Source organism: Macaca nemestrina, chromosome 5 (assembly GCF_043159975.1).
Source record: "Macaca nemestrina isolate mMacNem1 chromosome 5, mMacNem.hap1, whole genome shotgun sequence".
NCBI classification, from domain to species: domain Eukaryota; kingdom Metazoa; phylum Chordata; class Mammalia; order Primates; family Cercopithecidae; genus Macaca; species Macaca nemestrina.
The window spans coordinates 154,519,944-154,534,425 of record NC_092129.1 but is presented as its reverse complement, the minus strand read 5'-3'; the positions used below and the strand labels follow the sequence as shown (position 1 = coordinate 154,534,425).

Here is a 14,482-nt window from a genome sequence, read left to right as displayed (position 1 = left end):
ATATTTTTCTCTTCAGGAACAATAATCCTAGCCTTATGGGTACAATTTTCCGACCACATATGAATCTAAATTAGACTCTTCTTTATACATCCATGAGTTTGGATTGGAGCCAGCGCTAGGATTACTACAACTCAGGGCAGGAAGATGAGTAGGACAGCAGAAGAGGAGCTCCAACAGAAGGTTACCTGTGATGAGAAACTAGGGGACCCATCCTCCCTGCAAATTTCAGAATCTGGTTCCTTTAAAGCGATTGGAGACAAGATGGAAAATACAATCCAGGAAAGAGCCCTGGGAGGAGGGCAAGATCTAGACAGATCTGAAAATTTATCTCTTGATAACACAAGGAGATTTGTATGCAGGGACCACCCTAGGTGACATCCAACTCCCTGTGATCACAGGTCTTGGTGGGACAAGGTTCTACTGAAAGGCCAAGGACAATAAAGGAGCAAAGATGACTCAGCCAAGCAGTGACCACATAAAGCCCGTGGTGGCCGGAACACAAACTGGGCACAGCCCCATCTACTCGCCTCCCCTGCAACAAATCAGCACAAGAAACACGTGGACTCTGGAAGGTTCTCATGTCTTCCATTTATTTTGTCTCTCAAATTTCAGGAATCTTCTCCTTTAATTAACTCATCAACCTCTCATGGCAAGAATTTGAAAAAGTAAATTTATACTCAGGTTCTAATTGTAATAGGGAAGGAAGAAGATACAGCTCAGTGCACCATGAAGTTGAGACAGAGATACAGACATCCCAGCCCCACCTCCCTGGAACAGGAAAGATAAATGGGGAGAGAACACAGGTCAGCGTGGGGAAGAGGCTCATGGTGGACACGGGGATGGGGTGTTCTCCCCACCTCCTCACATTATGCCTACAGGAACACAGACACATTCAGGTGCCTTTGCAGAAAGAAAGTCAGGGTTCTTCAAGTCACAAAGAGAAGGCGTGAACAAATCTTGCCTCTCAGTCCCACACAAGGCAGCTGTGTCACACTATAGAAAACATATTCATGAAAAAATTCACATCCGTCACAGTGAGGAGTGACACTTTAAACAGCCCATCACATGCTCAATACATCCAAGTCAAAGAAACCCCACAGCACAGCTGCGTCCACTGTTCCCCCCAACACCCCCCACACATCAGGCCCCCCAGGGTCTCGCCTTTAAAGCCGTGAGAGACACATCAGAACCTTGGGCACTGTCACTGCCTGGAGTAGAACAAAAACAGGACCTGGTCAGATCCCTCTGGAGATGTGGCTAGAGGAGGAACTGTGGGGTTAGTGAGCTCCCCCATGGGCTCCCAACCACAATATCCCAAGGATCTCAGGGATCAGCCTCCTTCATACTTACTTGCAGCCTGAGAGTAGCTCCCTCCTTATCTATCTATGAGAAGAAAATGTCCTGTGAGATATCAGAAAGGAGTCAGGGCCATAAGGTCCTATAGGAATCTCCTAGTCTTGGACCCCAGAGAAGTTTCCAGAAATGTGTGATTGCAGACCCAGGGCAGGATCAGGAAACATGAAGAAAGCAGGTGTGGGTCCTGGACCAATTGCCCTCCTGAGGTCTGTCCTCAGCAGGGACCTTCCCTTGTGACTTGTGACTGCTGGGATCAGGTCCCTTCACCATAATCAAGGTGATAAATCTGTCCTTCATTGTAACAGGTGCTTTACAAAAGAGTAGGTGCTGGCACACAGGGCCCAGGCTGGGTCAGCCCATAAGTGTGGATGGTGCTTCCCAGTAACCAGACAGTGTACACTTCTACCTGGGGCTTGAAACCCTCAGTGAGACAAGAAATCCCAGACCCCACTCCTCACCCCTTCCTCACCTGAGCTCTTCCTCCTCCACATCACAGCAGCAACCACCGCTCCAGTGACCACAGTTCCAAGCAGAACCAGGCCAGCAATGATGCCCACCATGGGGATGGTGGACTCGGAAGACGGCTCTGGGAAAAGAGGGGAAGGTGAGGGGTCCTGACCCTGCTAAATGTCTCCAGAGAGGCTCCGGGTTTCCCTAAAAGACATGACACCCCCACCTCCCTCTTTACCCCATCTCAAGGTGAGGGGCTTGGGCAGACCCTCATGTTGCACATGACAGGTGTATCTCTGCTCCTCTCCAGAAGGCACCACCACAGCTGCCCACTTCTGGAAGGTTCCATCCCCTGTAGGCCTGGTCTCCACGAGCTCCGTGTCCTGAGTTTGTTCCTCTCCATCCCGCTGCCAGGTCAGTGTGATCCCCGCAGGGTAGAAGCCCAGGGCCCAGCACCTCAGGGTGGCCTCATGGTCAGAGACGGGGTGGTGGGTCACATGTGTCTTGGGGGGGTCTGATGGGAAGAGTCAGAAAATGCAGGCATTTTGCATCTGTCATGGGACACTCCACCAGCACACATGTGACCATCTTGAGAATGGACAGGACACCTGGGGTGGGGAAGGGAGCACAGAACCCAGACACCATCCTGGACACAGGCACCTGTGAGAATCTCCTATTCCGTGGAAAATTCTATTCCCTGAGGAAGGAACAGTGACTTCTGGTCCTGACCTGAGTGGAGGCTGAGGGACTCAGAGGAGCTGGACTCAGACCCCCACACACATTGAGTGTGAAGCAGAGAACAGGGCCTGAGAGGAAAAGTCACGGGGCCCAAGGCTGCTGCCGGTGTCAAAGGGAACCCCTGATCAGTATTCGAGGGATCGTCTTCCCTTCATTCCCTCAGAGCTTTTATCCTTGTGTCAGAGAGGAGGGCGGACCCTCAGAGTCACTCTCTGGTACAGGATCTGGAAACCCAGGAGGATTCCTCTCCCTCAGGACCAGAGCAAGGGCGATATTCTAGTGTTGATCCCATTTGTCTCCCCTCCTTGTGGGAGGCCAGCCCGGGAGATCCACAGGAGATCAGGGAGGCGCCCCGTGGCCCCTGGTACCCGCGCGCTGCAGCGTCTCCTTCCCGTTCTCCAGGTATCTGCGGAGCGACTCCAGGCACTCGCCCTCCAGGTAGGTTCTGTGCTGCTCCGCCACATCCTCCGCCTCCCACTTGCGCTGGGTGTTCTGAGCCGCCATGTCCGCGGCCGTCCAGGAGCGCAGGTCCTCGTTCAGGGCGATGTAATCCCTGCCATCGTAGGCGAACTGTTCATACCCGCGGAGGAGGCGCCCGTCGGGCCCCAGGTCGCAGCCGTACATCTTCTGGATGGTGTGAGACCCTGGCCCCGCCCCCGCGGTCAGCCCGTCCCCGGAGCCCCGCCCCGCCCCGACCAACCCGCGGGCATTTTGGCCCAAACTAAAAAGGAAATCGGGTAAAGGCGCCTGGGGCTCTCTCGGGTCAAGGGTCCCCTGGTCCCGCGGCTTCGGGGTGGATCTGGGACCCAGAGACTCGGGGCCACCAGGGCCGTCCGTGGGGGATGTGGAGAGGTCGTGACCTGCGCCCCGGGCCGGGGTCACTCACCGGCCTCGCTCTGGTTGTAGTAGCGGAGCAGGGTCCGCAGGTTCACTCGGTAGGTCTGTGTCGCGGTCTTCATGTTCTGTGTCTCCCGGTCCCAATACTCTGGACCCTCCTGCTCCACCCACGGCGCCCGCGGCTCCATCCTCGGACTCTCGGCGTCGCTGTCGAACCGCACGAACTGCGTGTCGTCCACGTAGCCCACGGCGATGAAGCGGGGCTCCCAGCGGCCGGGCCGGGACATGGAGGTGTAGAAATACCTCATGGAGTGAGAGCCTTGGGGGCGAGGAGAGGCTGAGACCCGCCCGACCCTCCTCGCCGCGCGGCTCCCCGGGTCCTGCGCCCCCGTCGGGCGGGCCCTCCCCTCCTCCCCGCAGAGGCCGTTTCCCTCCCGACCCCGCACTCACCCGCCCGGGTCTGGGTCAGGGCCAGGACCCCTGAGAGCACCAGGAGGAGGGTTCGGGGCGCCATGACCGCCATCCTCGGCGTCTGGGGAGAATCTGAGTCCTGGTCGGTGAGTGGGGACTTTAGAACCGGGACTGCGGCGACGCTGATTGGCGTCTCTAGAAACCCGACACCCAATGGGAGTGAGAACGGGGTCCGCGTCCTGAGTATTCCGGAAGAAGGACACGACGCAGGTTGTCAGAAGAAGAGAAACTGCGGAGATGGGGAATCCCCAACGCTGGGACTCCCCAATCCATACACCGCCTTCGGGGCCTGAGACCCTGAGAGCCACACCTGGGGCCCTGGGACTTCGCCCTGACCCCGCTCCTCCTGTGCCAAGCGCTCTGTCTCAATGTCTCCCTGAGTCTTGGCCCAGGAGCTGTCTGAGAAACCAGGGAGAACCCCTGGGCATGGGCCCTGTCACTCTCCCTTCACTTTTCATCCCGGAATCTCCATCCCTGAACTGGACTCCCTGCCTCCCACTCCTTACCTATCCCCTTGGATTCTTCTAGAAGAAAACTCACCCCACGGAGCTTGGTGCCAGAGAGTGAGCTTGCTCTGGGAATGAAGGTATAGAGATTTTTTTTTTTTTTTTTTTTTTAATCTGGAAAAGTGGCGCCTCAGTGCATGAGACAGAATAGAGACCAGTTTGCTGTTTGTTTATTAAATACATTGGGTTGTAGAATCTTGGTAACCCCCGAATGATCAGGAATCTAATCGGTAAAAAGTGTGACTTTGGCCCCTTGATTTATCGATATGTCCAAAAGCGTTACAACAGGACTCACAAAGCTCCTAAATTTCACTTTCACAAACAATGTATCTGTGACTCCCACTTGTCGTATTTTAAATTTACCATCATTCCATAGCTCTGAGTTTCTGTGTGAGTCCAGGATATTTCCTCAGTATAAACTAGCACACTGTGTTATTATATGTTGCAACCAGGAGACCTATAGTTTGCAGACTATATGTCCGCAAACAGTACAGAATATTCACCTCACAGTTGCAACTGCTCAATGCAGTCACAATGCCCCTCACCAGTGCTCATGCACTGCCTGTGTTTAGGAAGTATCCATTTCTAAGTGTTGTGTATATTTTATAGGAACACTTAGTATTTTTAAAACCTGATTAACATAAAAGCAATTAGTTTTTAGGCAGACCCACATAACGTATTAAAGGCCAACTGCCAAGGACACCCTGTGAGGCTCTGTAGATGGATATATTAAAATCCATAAAACAATGTATTGAAACCTAAGAATTCTGCTGCTTTCGAATTCTTTCCTCTGGTCCTTTTCCTCAGCTCCTGCTTCTCCAGCCCTTCCTTCAGTCCCTCTCATCCTTCAGACCCTCCTCTCCCTTTAGTCCCCACCGCACTGTCACTTGTGAATTGTGACACTAGCACTGTCCCATGACCTGCTACGTGACTGTTGTCTTCACAGTGGTCCTGCTCCTGTCAGTCAGAGTGTGTCATTTCTCCACCTAAAACACTCTGGTGTCTCCACCTCGGTCTTGTGAAACTTCTGGAGTGTCAGGCAGGTGAGCATATGAAGGGATACCTGGTTCATCATAGGCACTAAATTAATTTTTATTGACTTAATGAATGAAATATGAGTGTATTAAATTGCATCCCAGATAATTATGAAGTGCAAAACACTGAAAAAGTTCAGAAAGATTTTATTTTATGTAACTAGTGTGCATATCAACTCATCAATTCATTCATGTACTACCACCCCTGGCAAAACAACACCCATTTATCTACTTCTAGTTCCTTGGTCAGAAATCTGGGCAAGATGTGGATAGAATCTCTGTTCTGGGCTTCCAAAAGCTGTGTTTTCGTTTGGAATCCTCCTTCAGGTTTATAGAGAGGTGGCAGAATGCAGTTTCTTACAGTTGTAAGACTAAAGTCCCTGTTCCTTGCTGGTTGTCAATGTAGAGAACGTGAAGGGCTGCGCTCAATTCCTGGTGCTCACCAGCGTTCTTTCCTACACAGCCCCTTTTTTTTTTTTTTTTTTTTTTTTTTTTTTTTTGACAGAGTCTCGCTCTGTAGCTCAGGCTGGAGTGCAGTGGTGCAATCTCAGCTCACTGCAAGTTCCACCTCCCTGGTTCACGCCATTCTCCTGTCTCACCCTCCCAAGTAGCTGAGACTACAGGCGCCTGCCGCTACGCTCGGCTAATTTTTTTTTTTTTTTTTTTTTTTTTTGGTATTTTTAGTAGAGACAGGGTTTTACCGTGTTATTCAGGATGGTCTTGATCTCCTGACCTCTTGATCTGCCTGCCTCAGCCTCCCAAAGTACTGGGATTACAGGCGTGAACCACCGCACCCGGCCAATAGCCTCTTCATTTTCAAAGCCCACGGTGGAGGAAACCCCTCATGCTGAATCCTTCTCACACTGTGTTTCTCTATGCTCAGGAAGAACCCAGTCCTTTCAAGGGCTCACCTGATTAGGACAGTCCAAGCAGGAGAAACCCAGCCTAAAGTCAACTAATTGAGCCCCTTAATTATCTCTGCTAAATCCCTTCACAGCCGCACCTACATTAGAGTTGGTTGAATCACTGGGGGAAGGTGAATGACCAGGAGCTGGCTGTTGGGGCCATCATAGAAACAGCCCAGCAAGGGCTGGATCTTCCTTTTCTGTTTAATTGCGACACAGTAGGAAATTGAAGTTCAAATAAAGTGATCATTGTGAACGATATTAAACTACATCCTCTTCGGCCATGGAAATTCTCCTTACCTTTTAAAACTAAATTACATGTTTAATGTCTTATAATTACTTTAGGCCATATGTGGTGGCTCACGCCTGCTATCCTAGCACTGTGGAAGGCAGAGGAAGGCAGATTTGTTGACTCCAGAAGTTCAAGATCAGCCTGGGCAAAACCCCCATCTTTACAAAAATATTAGAAAATTAGTCAGGCATAGTGGTTCATGCCTGTAGTCCCAGCTACTCAGGAGGCTGAGATCAGAGGGTCCCTTGTGCCCAGGAGGTCGACACTGCAGTGCATGGTGATCATGCCACCGCACTCCAGCCTGGGTTACAGAGTGAGACCTTGTCTCGAAAATAATAATGATAATGATGATATATTTGGGGCATATGCAATTTAACATGTAATAATACATCCTCTCTTGTGAAAATGTATTATTTATTTACGATTGAGTAACAAATTATGTAACACTTAGCTCAAAACAACAAATATTCATCATCTCCTACACTTTCCAATGGTTAGGAATCCAGGAGAGGTTTCCCTGAGTGCTTCTGGCTCAGGCCCTCTCACAAGATTGCAGTCCAGTTGTCAGTCAAGGGCTGCATCATCTGAGGACTTCACTGGGGCTGAGGATTCACAAGAAAGATGGATCAGTCACATGGCTGTTGGAAAAGGCCTGATTCCTTGTTATCTAGTCCCAGAAGGCCTCAGTTCTCAGTCACATGGACCTTCCTGCAGGGCTGCTTATGGCAAAGCAGCTGGATTCCCCCAGAGCTCATGATCCCAGAGACAGAGAGAGAGAAGGTGGAAGCTGCAGTGAGTTTTATGTTCTACACCCAACGTCACAAACTGTTATGTCAGCATTATTCTATAAGTTAGAAGTTGTATTAGTCCATTCTCACACTGCTATAAAGAAATACCTGAGATTGGGTGATTTATAAAGGAAAGAGGTTTAACTGACTCACAGTTCTGCATTGCTGAGGAGCCTGCCCCAGGAAACTTAGAGTAATAGCAGAAGTGGAAGCAAACATGTCCTTCTTCACATGGTGGCAGGAGAGAGAAATGCAGAATGAAGCAGGAAAATGCCCCTTATAGAACCATCACATCTCATGAGAATTCCCTCAGTATCATGAGAACAGCATGGGGGAACTCTCCCCATGATCCAATCACCTCCCATGTGGTCCCTCCCCCAACAGATAGGGATTACAATTCGAATGACAATTCAAGATGAGATTTGGGTGGGAACACAGAGCCAGTCCATATCAGAAGTGCCTCATTAAGTCCAAGCCACACTCAAGAAGGGGAATTAAGCTGTACCTCTGGAAGGGATGAGTATCAAACGATTTGAATATATGTTAAAAGCAAAATTAAAACTATTGTTTCTGGTTTTTCCAAAATCAAAGACTTCTATTATCTAATTATTTTTCATTAACTCTTTAAGCTTGTCTTTTAATTGAATTGCATTTTAAGTTCCAGGGTATATGTGCAGGATGTGCAGGTTTGTTACATAGGTAAACGTGTGCCATGGTGGTTTGCTGCACCTATCAACTCATCACCTAGGCATTAACCCTGGCATGCATTAGCTGTTTTTTCTAATGATCCTCCCAACCAGTGCCCTCTCCCAACAGGCCCCAGTGTGTGTTCCTCCTGCTGTGTCCATGTGTTCTCATTGCTTAGTTCCCAATTATGAAAGAGAACATGTGTTGTTTGGTTTTCTGTTCCTGTGTGAGTTTGCTGAGGATAATGGCTTCCAGCTCATCCATATCCTTGAAAAGGACTTGATCTCATTCCTTTTTATGGCTGCATAATATTCCATGGTGTATATGTACCATATTTTCTTTATCCAGTCCATCATTGATGGGCATTTGTGTTGATTCCATGTCTTCACTGAAGACTATTCACTATTCACTATTCCACTGTGAATAGTGCTGCAATGAGTGTAAACATGCATATATCTTTATAATAGAATGATTTATATTCCTTAGGTATATATCCTGTATTGGGATTGCTGGGTCAAATGGTATTTCTGGTTCTAAATCTTTGAGGAATTGCCACACTGTCTTCCACAGTGGATTAACCGATTTATTTTCCTCTAACAGTGTAAAAGCATTCCTGTTTCTCTGCAACCTCGCCAGCATCTGTTGTTTCTTGACTTTTTAATAATTGCCATTCTGACTGGCATGAGATGGTATCTCATTTGTGGTTTTGATTTGCAATTCTGTAATGATCCGTGATGTTGACCTTTTTTTCATATTTTTGTTGGGCACATGTGCGTCTACTTCTGAGAAGTGTCTGTTCAGGTCCTTTGTCCACTTTTTAATGAAGTTGTTTTTTTCGTGTAAATTTGCTTAAGTTCTTTGTAGATTCTGAATATTAGAACTTTGTCAGATGAGTAGATTGCACAAATTTTCTCCCATCCATAGGATGTCTGTTTGCTCTGATGATAGTTTTTTTTGCTGTGCAGAAGCTCTTTTGTTTAATTAGATCCCGTTTGTCAAGTTTTGCTTCTGTGGCAGATGCTTTTGGCGATTTCATCATAAAATCTTTGTCCGTCCCTATGTCCGGAATGGTATTGCCTAGATTTTCTTCCAGGGTTTTTCTAGTTTTGGATTTTACGTTTAAGTCTTTAATCCATCTTGAGTTAACGTTTGTGTAAAATGTAAGGAGGGGGTCCAGTTTCAATTTTCTGCATATGGCTAGCCAGTTCTCCCAGCATCATTTATTAAATAGGGAATCCTTTCCCCATTGCTTGTTTTTGTCAGGTTTGTTGAAGATCAAATGGTTGTAGATGTGCAGTCTCTTTTCTGAGTTCTCTATTCTGTCCCATTGGTTTATGTGCCTGTTTTTGTAGCCTTGTAGTATAGTTCTAAGTCGGGTAGCCTGATGCCTCCAGCTTTTTCTTTTTGCTCAGGATTCTTCTGGCTCTACAAGCTCTTTTTGGATCCACATGAATTTTAAAATAGTTTGTTTCTAATTCCATGATAAGCTTCTCTTTTTAAATTCATGATTAAAAGTTTGAGACATGACAGAGCTTTGGGCGCTGAGGGAAACACAGTTGGAGACAGTGTAAGGAGATACAACAGTATCTCAGTTTTTCCTGCCAATACCATTGTTATTAAATAACAATGTTCTCTTCAATGAGTTAACACAGTTGAGAACATAGAGTAACTAGATCAAATAGTTCCAAGACTTCAGTCCCTTAAAACTAACGCCTTGCAAATAAGTCTTCATTTTGTCTAAGATGTCTCAAATTTAGTGGAAATATGCCCCAAGCACCAATTTTCTTATTGTAATATCATTTTCACTAAACATTTGCCTGCACTTAAAAACACACCAAAAAAAAAAAAAAAAAAAAACCAAAAAAAAAAAAAAAACAAAACCAAAAAGCTCTGCTCTATGGAGTAGCAGTTCTTTTGTTTCTTTACTTCTCTAATAAAGTTGCATTCACTTAGAAAAAAATTGCCTAAACAAATCGCTTTTCACTTACAAAAACGTGAATCTCATACTTTATTCAGCCCATCTAGCTTAACACGATGCCAATAACTTTGGTTTGATGCCGTAGCCTCAAATGGTTAGCTCTAATTGAGAAACAAGTTTTTTTTTTCCTCAAAAACTGGCTTTTTGGTGGGCATTCTATAATAAACTTAACATCTTTTGTTATGGTATTCAATGAGATGTGATAGAAGTGATTTGGACACCACTATGATTCCATATAGCACTCTATTATGTGCTTCCAAATTTTTTTTTATTTTTAGCAGTCTTATTCTGTTTTCCATTCATATTTGCTATTCCATCACTGGGTATTCCTTCCTACTCTTTTCTTGTTTCATTTGTTTTGATGAATGATGTGCATTTCCAATTCCGTAAAAGTTTAATTCAGTTTTATGTGTGGTAAAATGTAACATCAGATCCTTTGCAAGGTGGAATTACCTTGCACAGCAGATTGAACATTGTATAATTGAAAACCTGGAGAGATGACAGTGAGCCAAGGATCAAATGGCCTATTTGTAGCCAAGGCCATTTTCATGGCATCCTGGTCCTCTCTGTCACGTGGCTCCTTACAGTTCGCTGTGGTTTTCTTCAAATGTAAGTAGTTCTTGTTAAGGATCCTTGTAGTGAACTTTGAAATTCTTTTCTCTTTCATTTCTATAAAAAACAGGTCTATTTTAATTTGGAAAACTCTGTTTAGGAATTACAATCAAATAACTACCAGGGTGCCCAGCACTGGTGTAAAACACAGAACCTGTAAAGCTCCCCTGGGCTGCTGCCCATTCACTTCCCCAGAAGGAGACTCCATCCTGAACCTGTGATTTTTATTCTTTTGTATTTCTTTAAAGATTTGTGCAATAATTTGTGTGTATATATATGTGTGTGTGTGTATATATATATGTGTGTGTGTGTGTGTGTGTGTATATGCCCAAGCCAAGTATCAGTTAGTTTTGCTGGTTTTTAAGCTTCCTGTAAAGCAAATTCCTACTGCATTTATTTTCCCATGATGCACATTACATATAGGAGTTATCTGTGGTGTGGGAGACTGTCATTCACTCATTTTTACTGCTGAAGGTTTACATTTTATGGTTATACCACAATTTCACTACTTTCCTATTGATGTATATGTGGCTCATTCCACTTTTTGCCATATACATTAATGTGCATGTCTCCTGTGCACATAGGTAAGAAAGCCCCCCAGAGAGGATGATTAGGAATGGGTTGGTTGGATGATACGTTGTATGGACTTTAATCATACTAGATAATGATAATATGATTTCCAAAGTGATTGTGGCTATTTAAACTTTTACAATAAATGTGTAATACTTGATGATGTGTTCTGAAAATACTGCAACGAAGGAATTGAGTTAAAAGTCACTGTCTTGGCAGTAGAATTACAGCAGGCATTTTCATTCAGACTCTGTTAATAACTTCCTGTTGTTTACTTGTTTCTTATATACCATGGCATTATACTTTTGGCATATAGATTCAGAAAATGCTTACTTATAGCACAATCACACAGGGTTATTTTATATTAAGGAAAATTTCATAAGAAAAAGGAAAAAAATGGAGGAAGAGAGGGAAAGAAGGAGGAATGGAAGGAAAAGTGAAAGAAGAAAAGAAGGAAGGGGAAAGGGAAGGAAAGGGGAGTGAGAAGGAGGGAGGGTGAGAGGTTGAATGGAAATAGAGAAGAAAAAGAGGGAGGGAGGGACAGAAGGAAGGAAAAAGGGAAGGAGCAAAGGAGAAAAGAAACTAAAATAAAGAAAAGAATAGGTGTTGAGAAACTAGAAATCCTGTGTATGGCTAATATTATCAAAATGGGAGGAAATCAAATAGATATAGTTAACCTCTATGGAATAATGGACATATAAGAGGGCTTCATGAGTTATCCGTTGCTGTGTAACCAATTACCCCCAAATTTGTTTAAAGCCATGAACATTGACAAACTCAAAAGCATAATACAAATACCAGCAAAATAGTGCTAATGCAGATAGAAGTAGTTGAGTAAGCAAAAGGATTTTACAAATTGGAATAAGTAAGAGTACACTGGTGTGCAGATGAAAATGATTTTGCAGTCCAGATACTCCAAAAAGCAAGTTCCATCATGGGATTAAAGTTACAGCATTTTATAGGGGACACACCTGTCAGAAGATATAGTGAGGGAGACAGGTTACCCTGAGAAAGGCGACAGACCAAGATGCGAGTGTGATCCCCCCGTGATGGACAGAAGGAGAGAAGGTCTCCTGGACATGTCCTAGACCACAGGCAATCTAAGGAGAGTTAAGCAAGGCCATAGAGGAGTCCTCGAGGTACAGTTGGTCATCAGAGGACTCCCCTGTCTCCCAGGAATGTCCTGCCTTAGTGTCACTGGTATGACCCGTCACTGGTTGGGAACAGCCCATGGGAAGCAGAGCCTCAGCACCAATGCTACTGAGGGTGTCAGAGCACAGGAGCAGGGCCTTGGGAGATGACCCAGGAGTGTGACTCAAACCTTCTGCCCTGACCGGTCTGGGCCCTTTGAAATCAAGTCATCTCGGGCTGAATTGCTGGATGATTCTGCTCACACTTAAAATGAGGCAAGGGGAACCAGAAGGCCCCAGGTGGATGTCTGGTTTCCACATACACTTCTGCCCTCATTGTGTGAAAGTGGCCATGCCTCCTTCTGGGAATGAGGGTCTATTACCTGGGCCTGGAGAGGAGCAGAATCCTCTTCTTACCAGGTGGTCTCTGGGCACACACTGTGCAAACTTCTCTGGTGACAACTGTCATGTGTAGTTCAGTGGGCTGTCTTTTGTCTTCTTTTAAGGATACCCTCTAAGGTTGGCTCTTAACAAGGAAGTGGAAATCTCTGTTCTATTTGCAAGGAAGTGAATTCAGACAAGAACCTGAATGAGCTTGGAAGTGGATTCTTCCCCAGAGTCTCAAGGAAAGAATGCAGACCTGCCCGTACGTTGATATTAGCCCTGTGAGACTGTGTGGACTTGCAACCGACACGACTGTGACATGATAATTAGGTGCTGTTTAAAGCCACTTGGTTTGTGGTAATTTGTATGGCTATGGCAGCAATAGACACCCATACATCAGAGAAGATGCCCTCTCTCCCTGGCCTCTCAGATCCTGGAACTCCTCTCTTCCCTGACCTTCTCCTGTCTCTGCCTGAATTTCGTGCCCTTGTCATCCCCTAGGCCTCATCATGCCTAAGAACCCCAACCCTTCCATGCTCTCAATCTCGCACTTCCCCCCGTCTGGCCATCTTTCCACTCATCCCATGCAAGGTGGCCACAGGCTCTGAGGACACAGATACTATCATTTTTTTCATATGCTGTGATATGATATCAGTGACTACTCATTGTCTATGTGCCTGCATTCCAGGCTTGAAGTCCGTTCTGCAGTACATCAATTCCAACAATCCTTCCACCCCACTGAGATTCCCAATCTAGTGATCCTGCCATCTACTCCCTGTTACTCACCCTTGGTGTCCTCTCCTCCCTCCTTACCCGTTTTGAATTCTATGGTAAATAATTTCTATCCCTCCCTTGCCTCTCCCTTGCGTTGTCACACTCACCTGGCAAAACTACACAGCTGGTGGATTCTACCTCTGCCTACCCTGCACCTGCTCCCTGAGCTGCAGGAGAGCAACACACAGCACACTGACTGCTCTCTGTACCTTCACGACCCAGACCTCATGGGGAGCCCCCACCACGGCCAGCAATCACCGTCTCCCTGCATGGCTTACCCTCAGCCTCCTCCGGGCCTGGGTGACTCTTACACACCTTCTCTGTGTGCTCACATATCCAACCCTCCTTCCCCATTCTTACATCGGCTGATGACCTTGGTTCCTACCTCACTGAGAAAACTGAACACATTAGAAGACAACTTCCCAGATTCCACCACTGTCTGCTCATGCATTTGCGGCTGCATCACACGTCAGGCATTTTACCACGTGGGGGACTGTTGTGGGTTAACCATCCTGCTCCCAGAAAGAGCCAGTCCCTCTTCTGGTGCCCCAAACGTCATCCCTTCTCATCCACTTAAAGGTGTCAGTTCATCCATTAATACCTTTTTTTTCTCTTTATCATCCACCTTTTTCCTCTCTCCCCACTGGATCACTGTGGCAGTCGTGAGAATGCACATCCCAGCCCCTCAGCTAGAGGAAGCAGAATTGGTGATGGCCCCAACTTTTGAATCCTGAAACCTATTGCCACATTTGCTCTGAGACCACACCTACCCACTGTCTTTTCCAGTCAATGATTGAGGAAAGCAGGGCAGAAATTAAAGCAGAAACATTTCTTCTCTGAAGGCTGCTTGAAGCTCCAGAGCTCCCTGCCACCCTCACTGAACTTCCCTTAGCCTGCACGGGGTCTGGGATGCTTCCAACTGACCTTCCTGAACTCTCTGCATCACTGGGGCTCAGAGTTGCTTTGTGGT

General features: G+C 46.4%; 1 protein-coding gene and 1 long non-coding RNA gene across 4 annotated transcripts; one reads left to right on the top strand and one right to left on the bottom strand.

Moving 5' to 3' along the window:
- Nucleotides 1–573: 573 nt before the first annotated feature.
- On the bottom strand, nt 574–3,942 carry LOC139363464 (patr class I histocompatibility antigen, A-108 alpha chain-like). 2 transcript variants are annotated; one of them, XM_071097395.1, is made up of 7 exons: nt 3,832–3,942; nt 3,431–3,700; nt 2,913–3,188; nt 2,045–2,320; nt 1,826–1,942; nt 1,351–1,383; nt 574–1,208 (listed from the first exon to the last, which is right to left on the bottom strand). In XM_071097395.1, exons 1-6 carry the CDS (start codon nt 3,902–3,904, stop codon nt 1,376–1,378), a joined length of 1,020 nt encoding a protein of 339 aa, XP_070953496.1. In that variant the 5' UTR covers nt 3,905–3,942; the 3' UTR covers nt 574–1,208; nt 1,351–1,375. The 2 variants fall into 2 exon arrangements, with proteins under 2 accessions (XP_070953496.1, XP_070953497.1); XM_071097396.1 differs by lacking the exon at nt 1,351–1,383 and having other exon boundaries at nt 574–1,231; nt 1,789–1,942.
- Nucleotides 3,817–14,153, top strand: LOC139363465 (uncharacterized). Of its 2 annotated transcripts, none has more exons than XR_011623888.1 (4): nt 3,817–3,938; nt 4,381–4,438; nt 5,305–5,401; nt 12,861–14,153. It is a non-coding gene; the product is annotated as an uncharacterized lncRNA (long non-coding RNA). The 2 variants fall into 2 exon arrangements; XR_011623889.1 differs by having other exon boundaries at nt 3,873–3,938; nt 4,384–4,438.
- The last annotated feature ends 329 nt before the right edge of the window (nt 14,154–14,482 follow it).

What these genes read in the sequence shown, in the direction of transcription:
- LOC139363464 (XM_071097396.1), bottom strand. Translation starts at nt 3,904, where the DNA reads ATGGCGGTCATGGCGCCCCGAACCCTCCTCCTGGTGCTCTCAGGGGTC. An exon ending in CCTGACCCAGACCCGGGCGG is followed by an intron (nt 3,701 to 3,831) that starts GTGAGTGCGGGG and finishes CTCGCCCCCAAG; the next exon opens with GCTCTCACTCCATGAGGTAT. An exon ending in CTACAACCAGAGCGAGGCCG is followed by an intron (nt 3,189 to 3,430) that starts GTGAGTGACCCC and finishes GGGCGGGGCCAG; the next exon opens with GGTCTCACACCATCCAGAAG.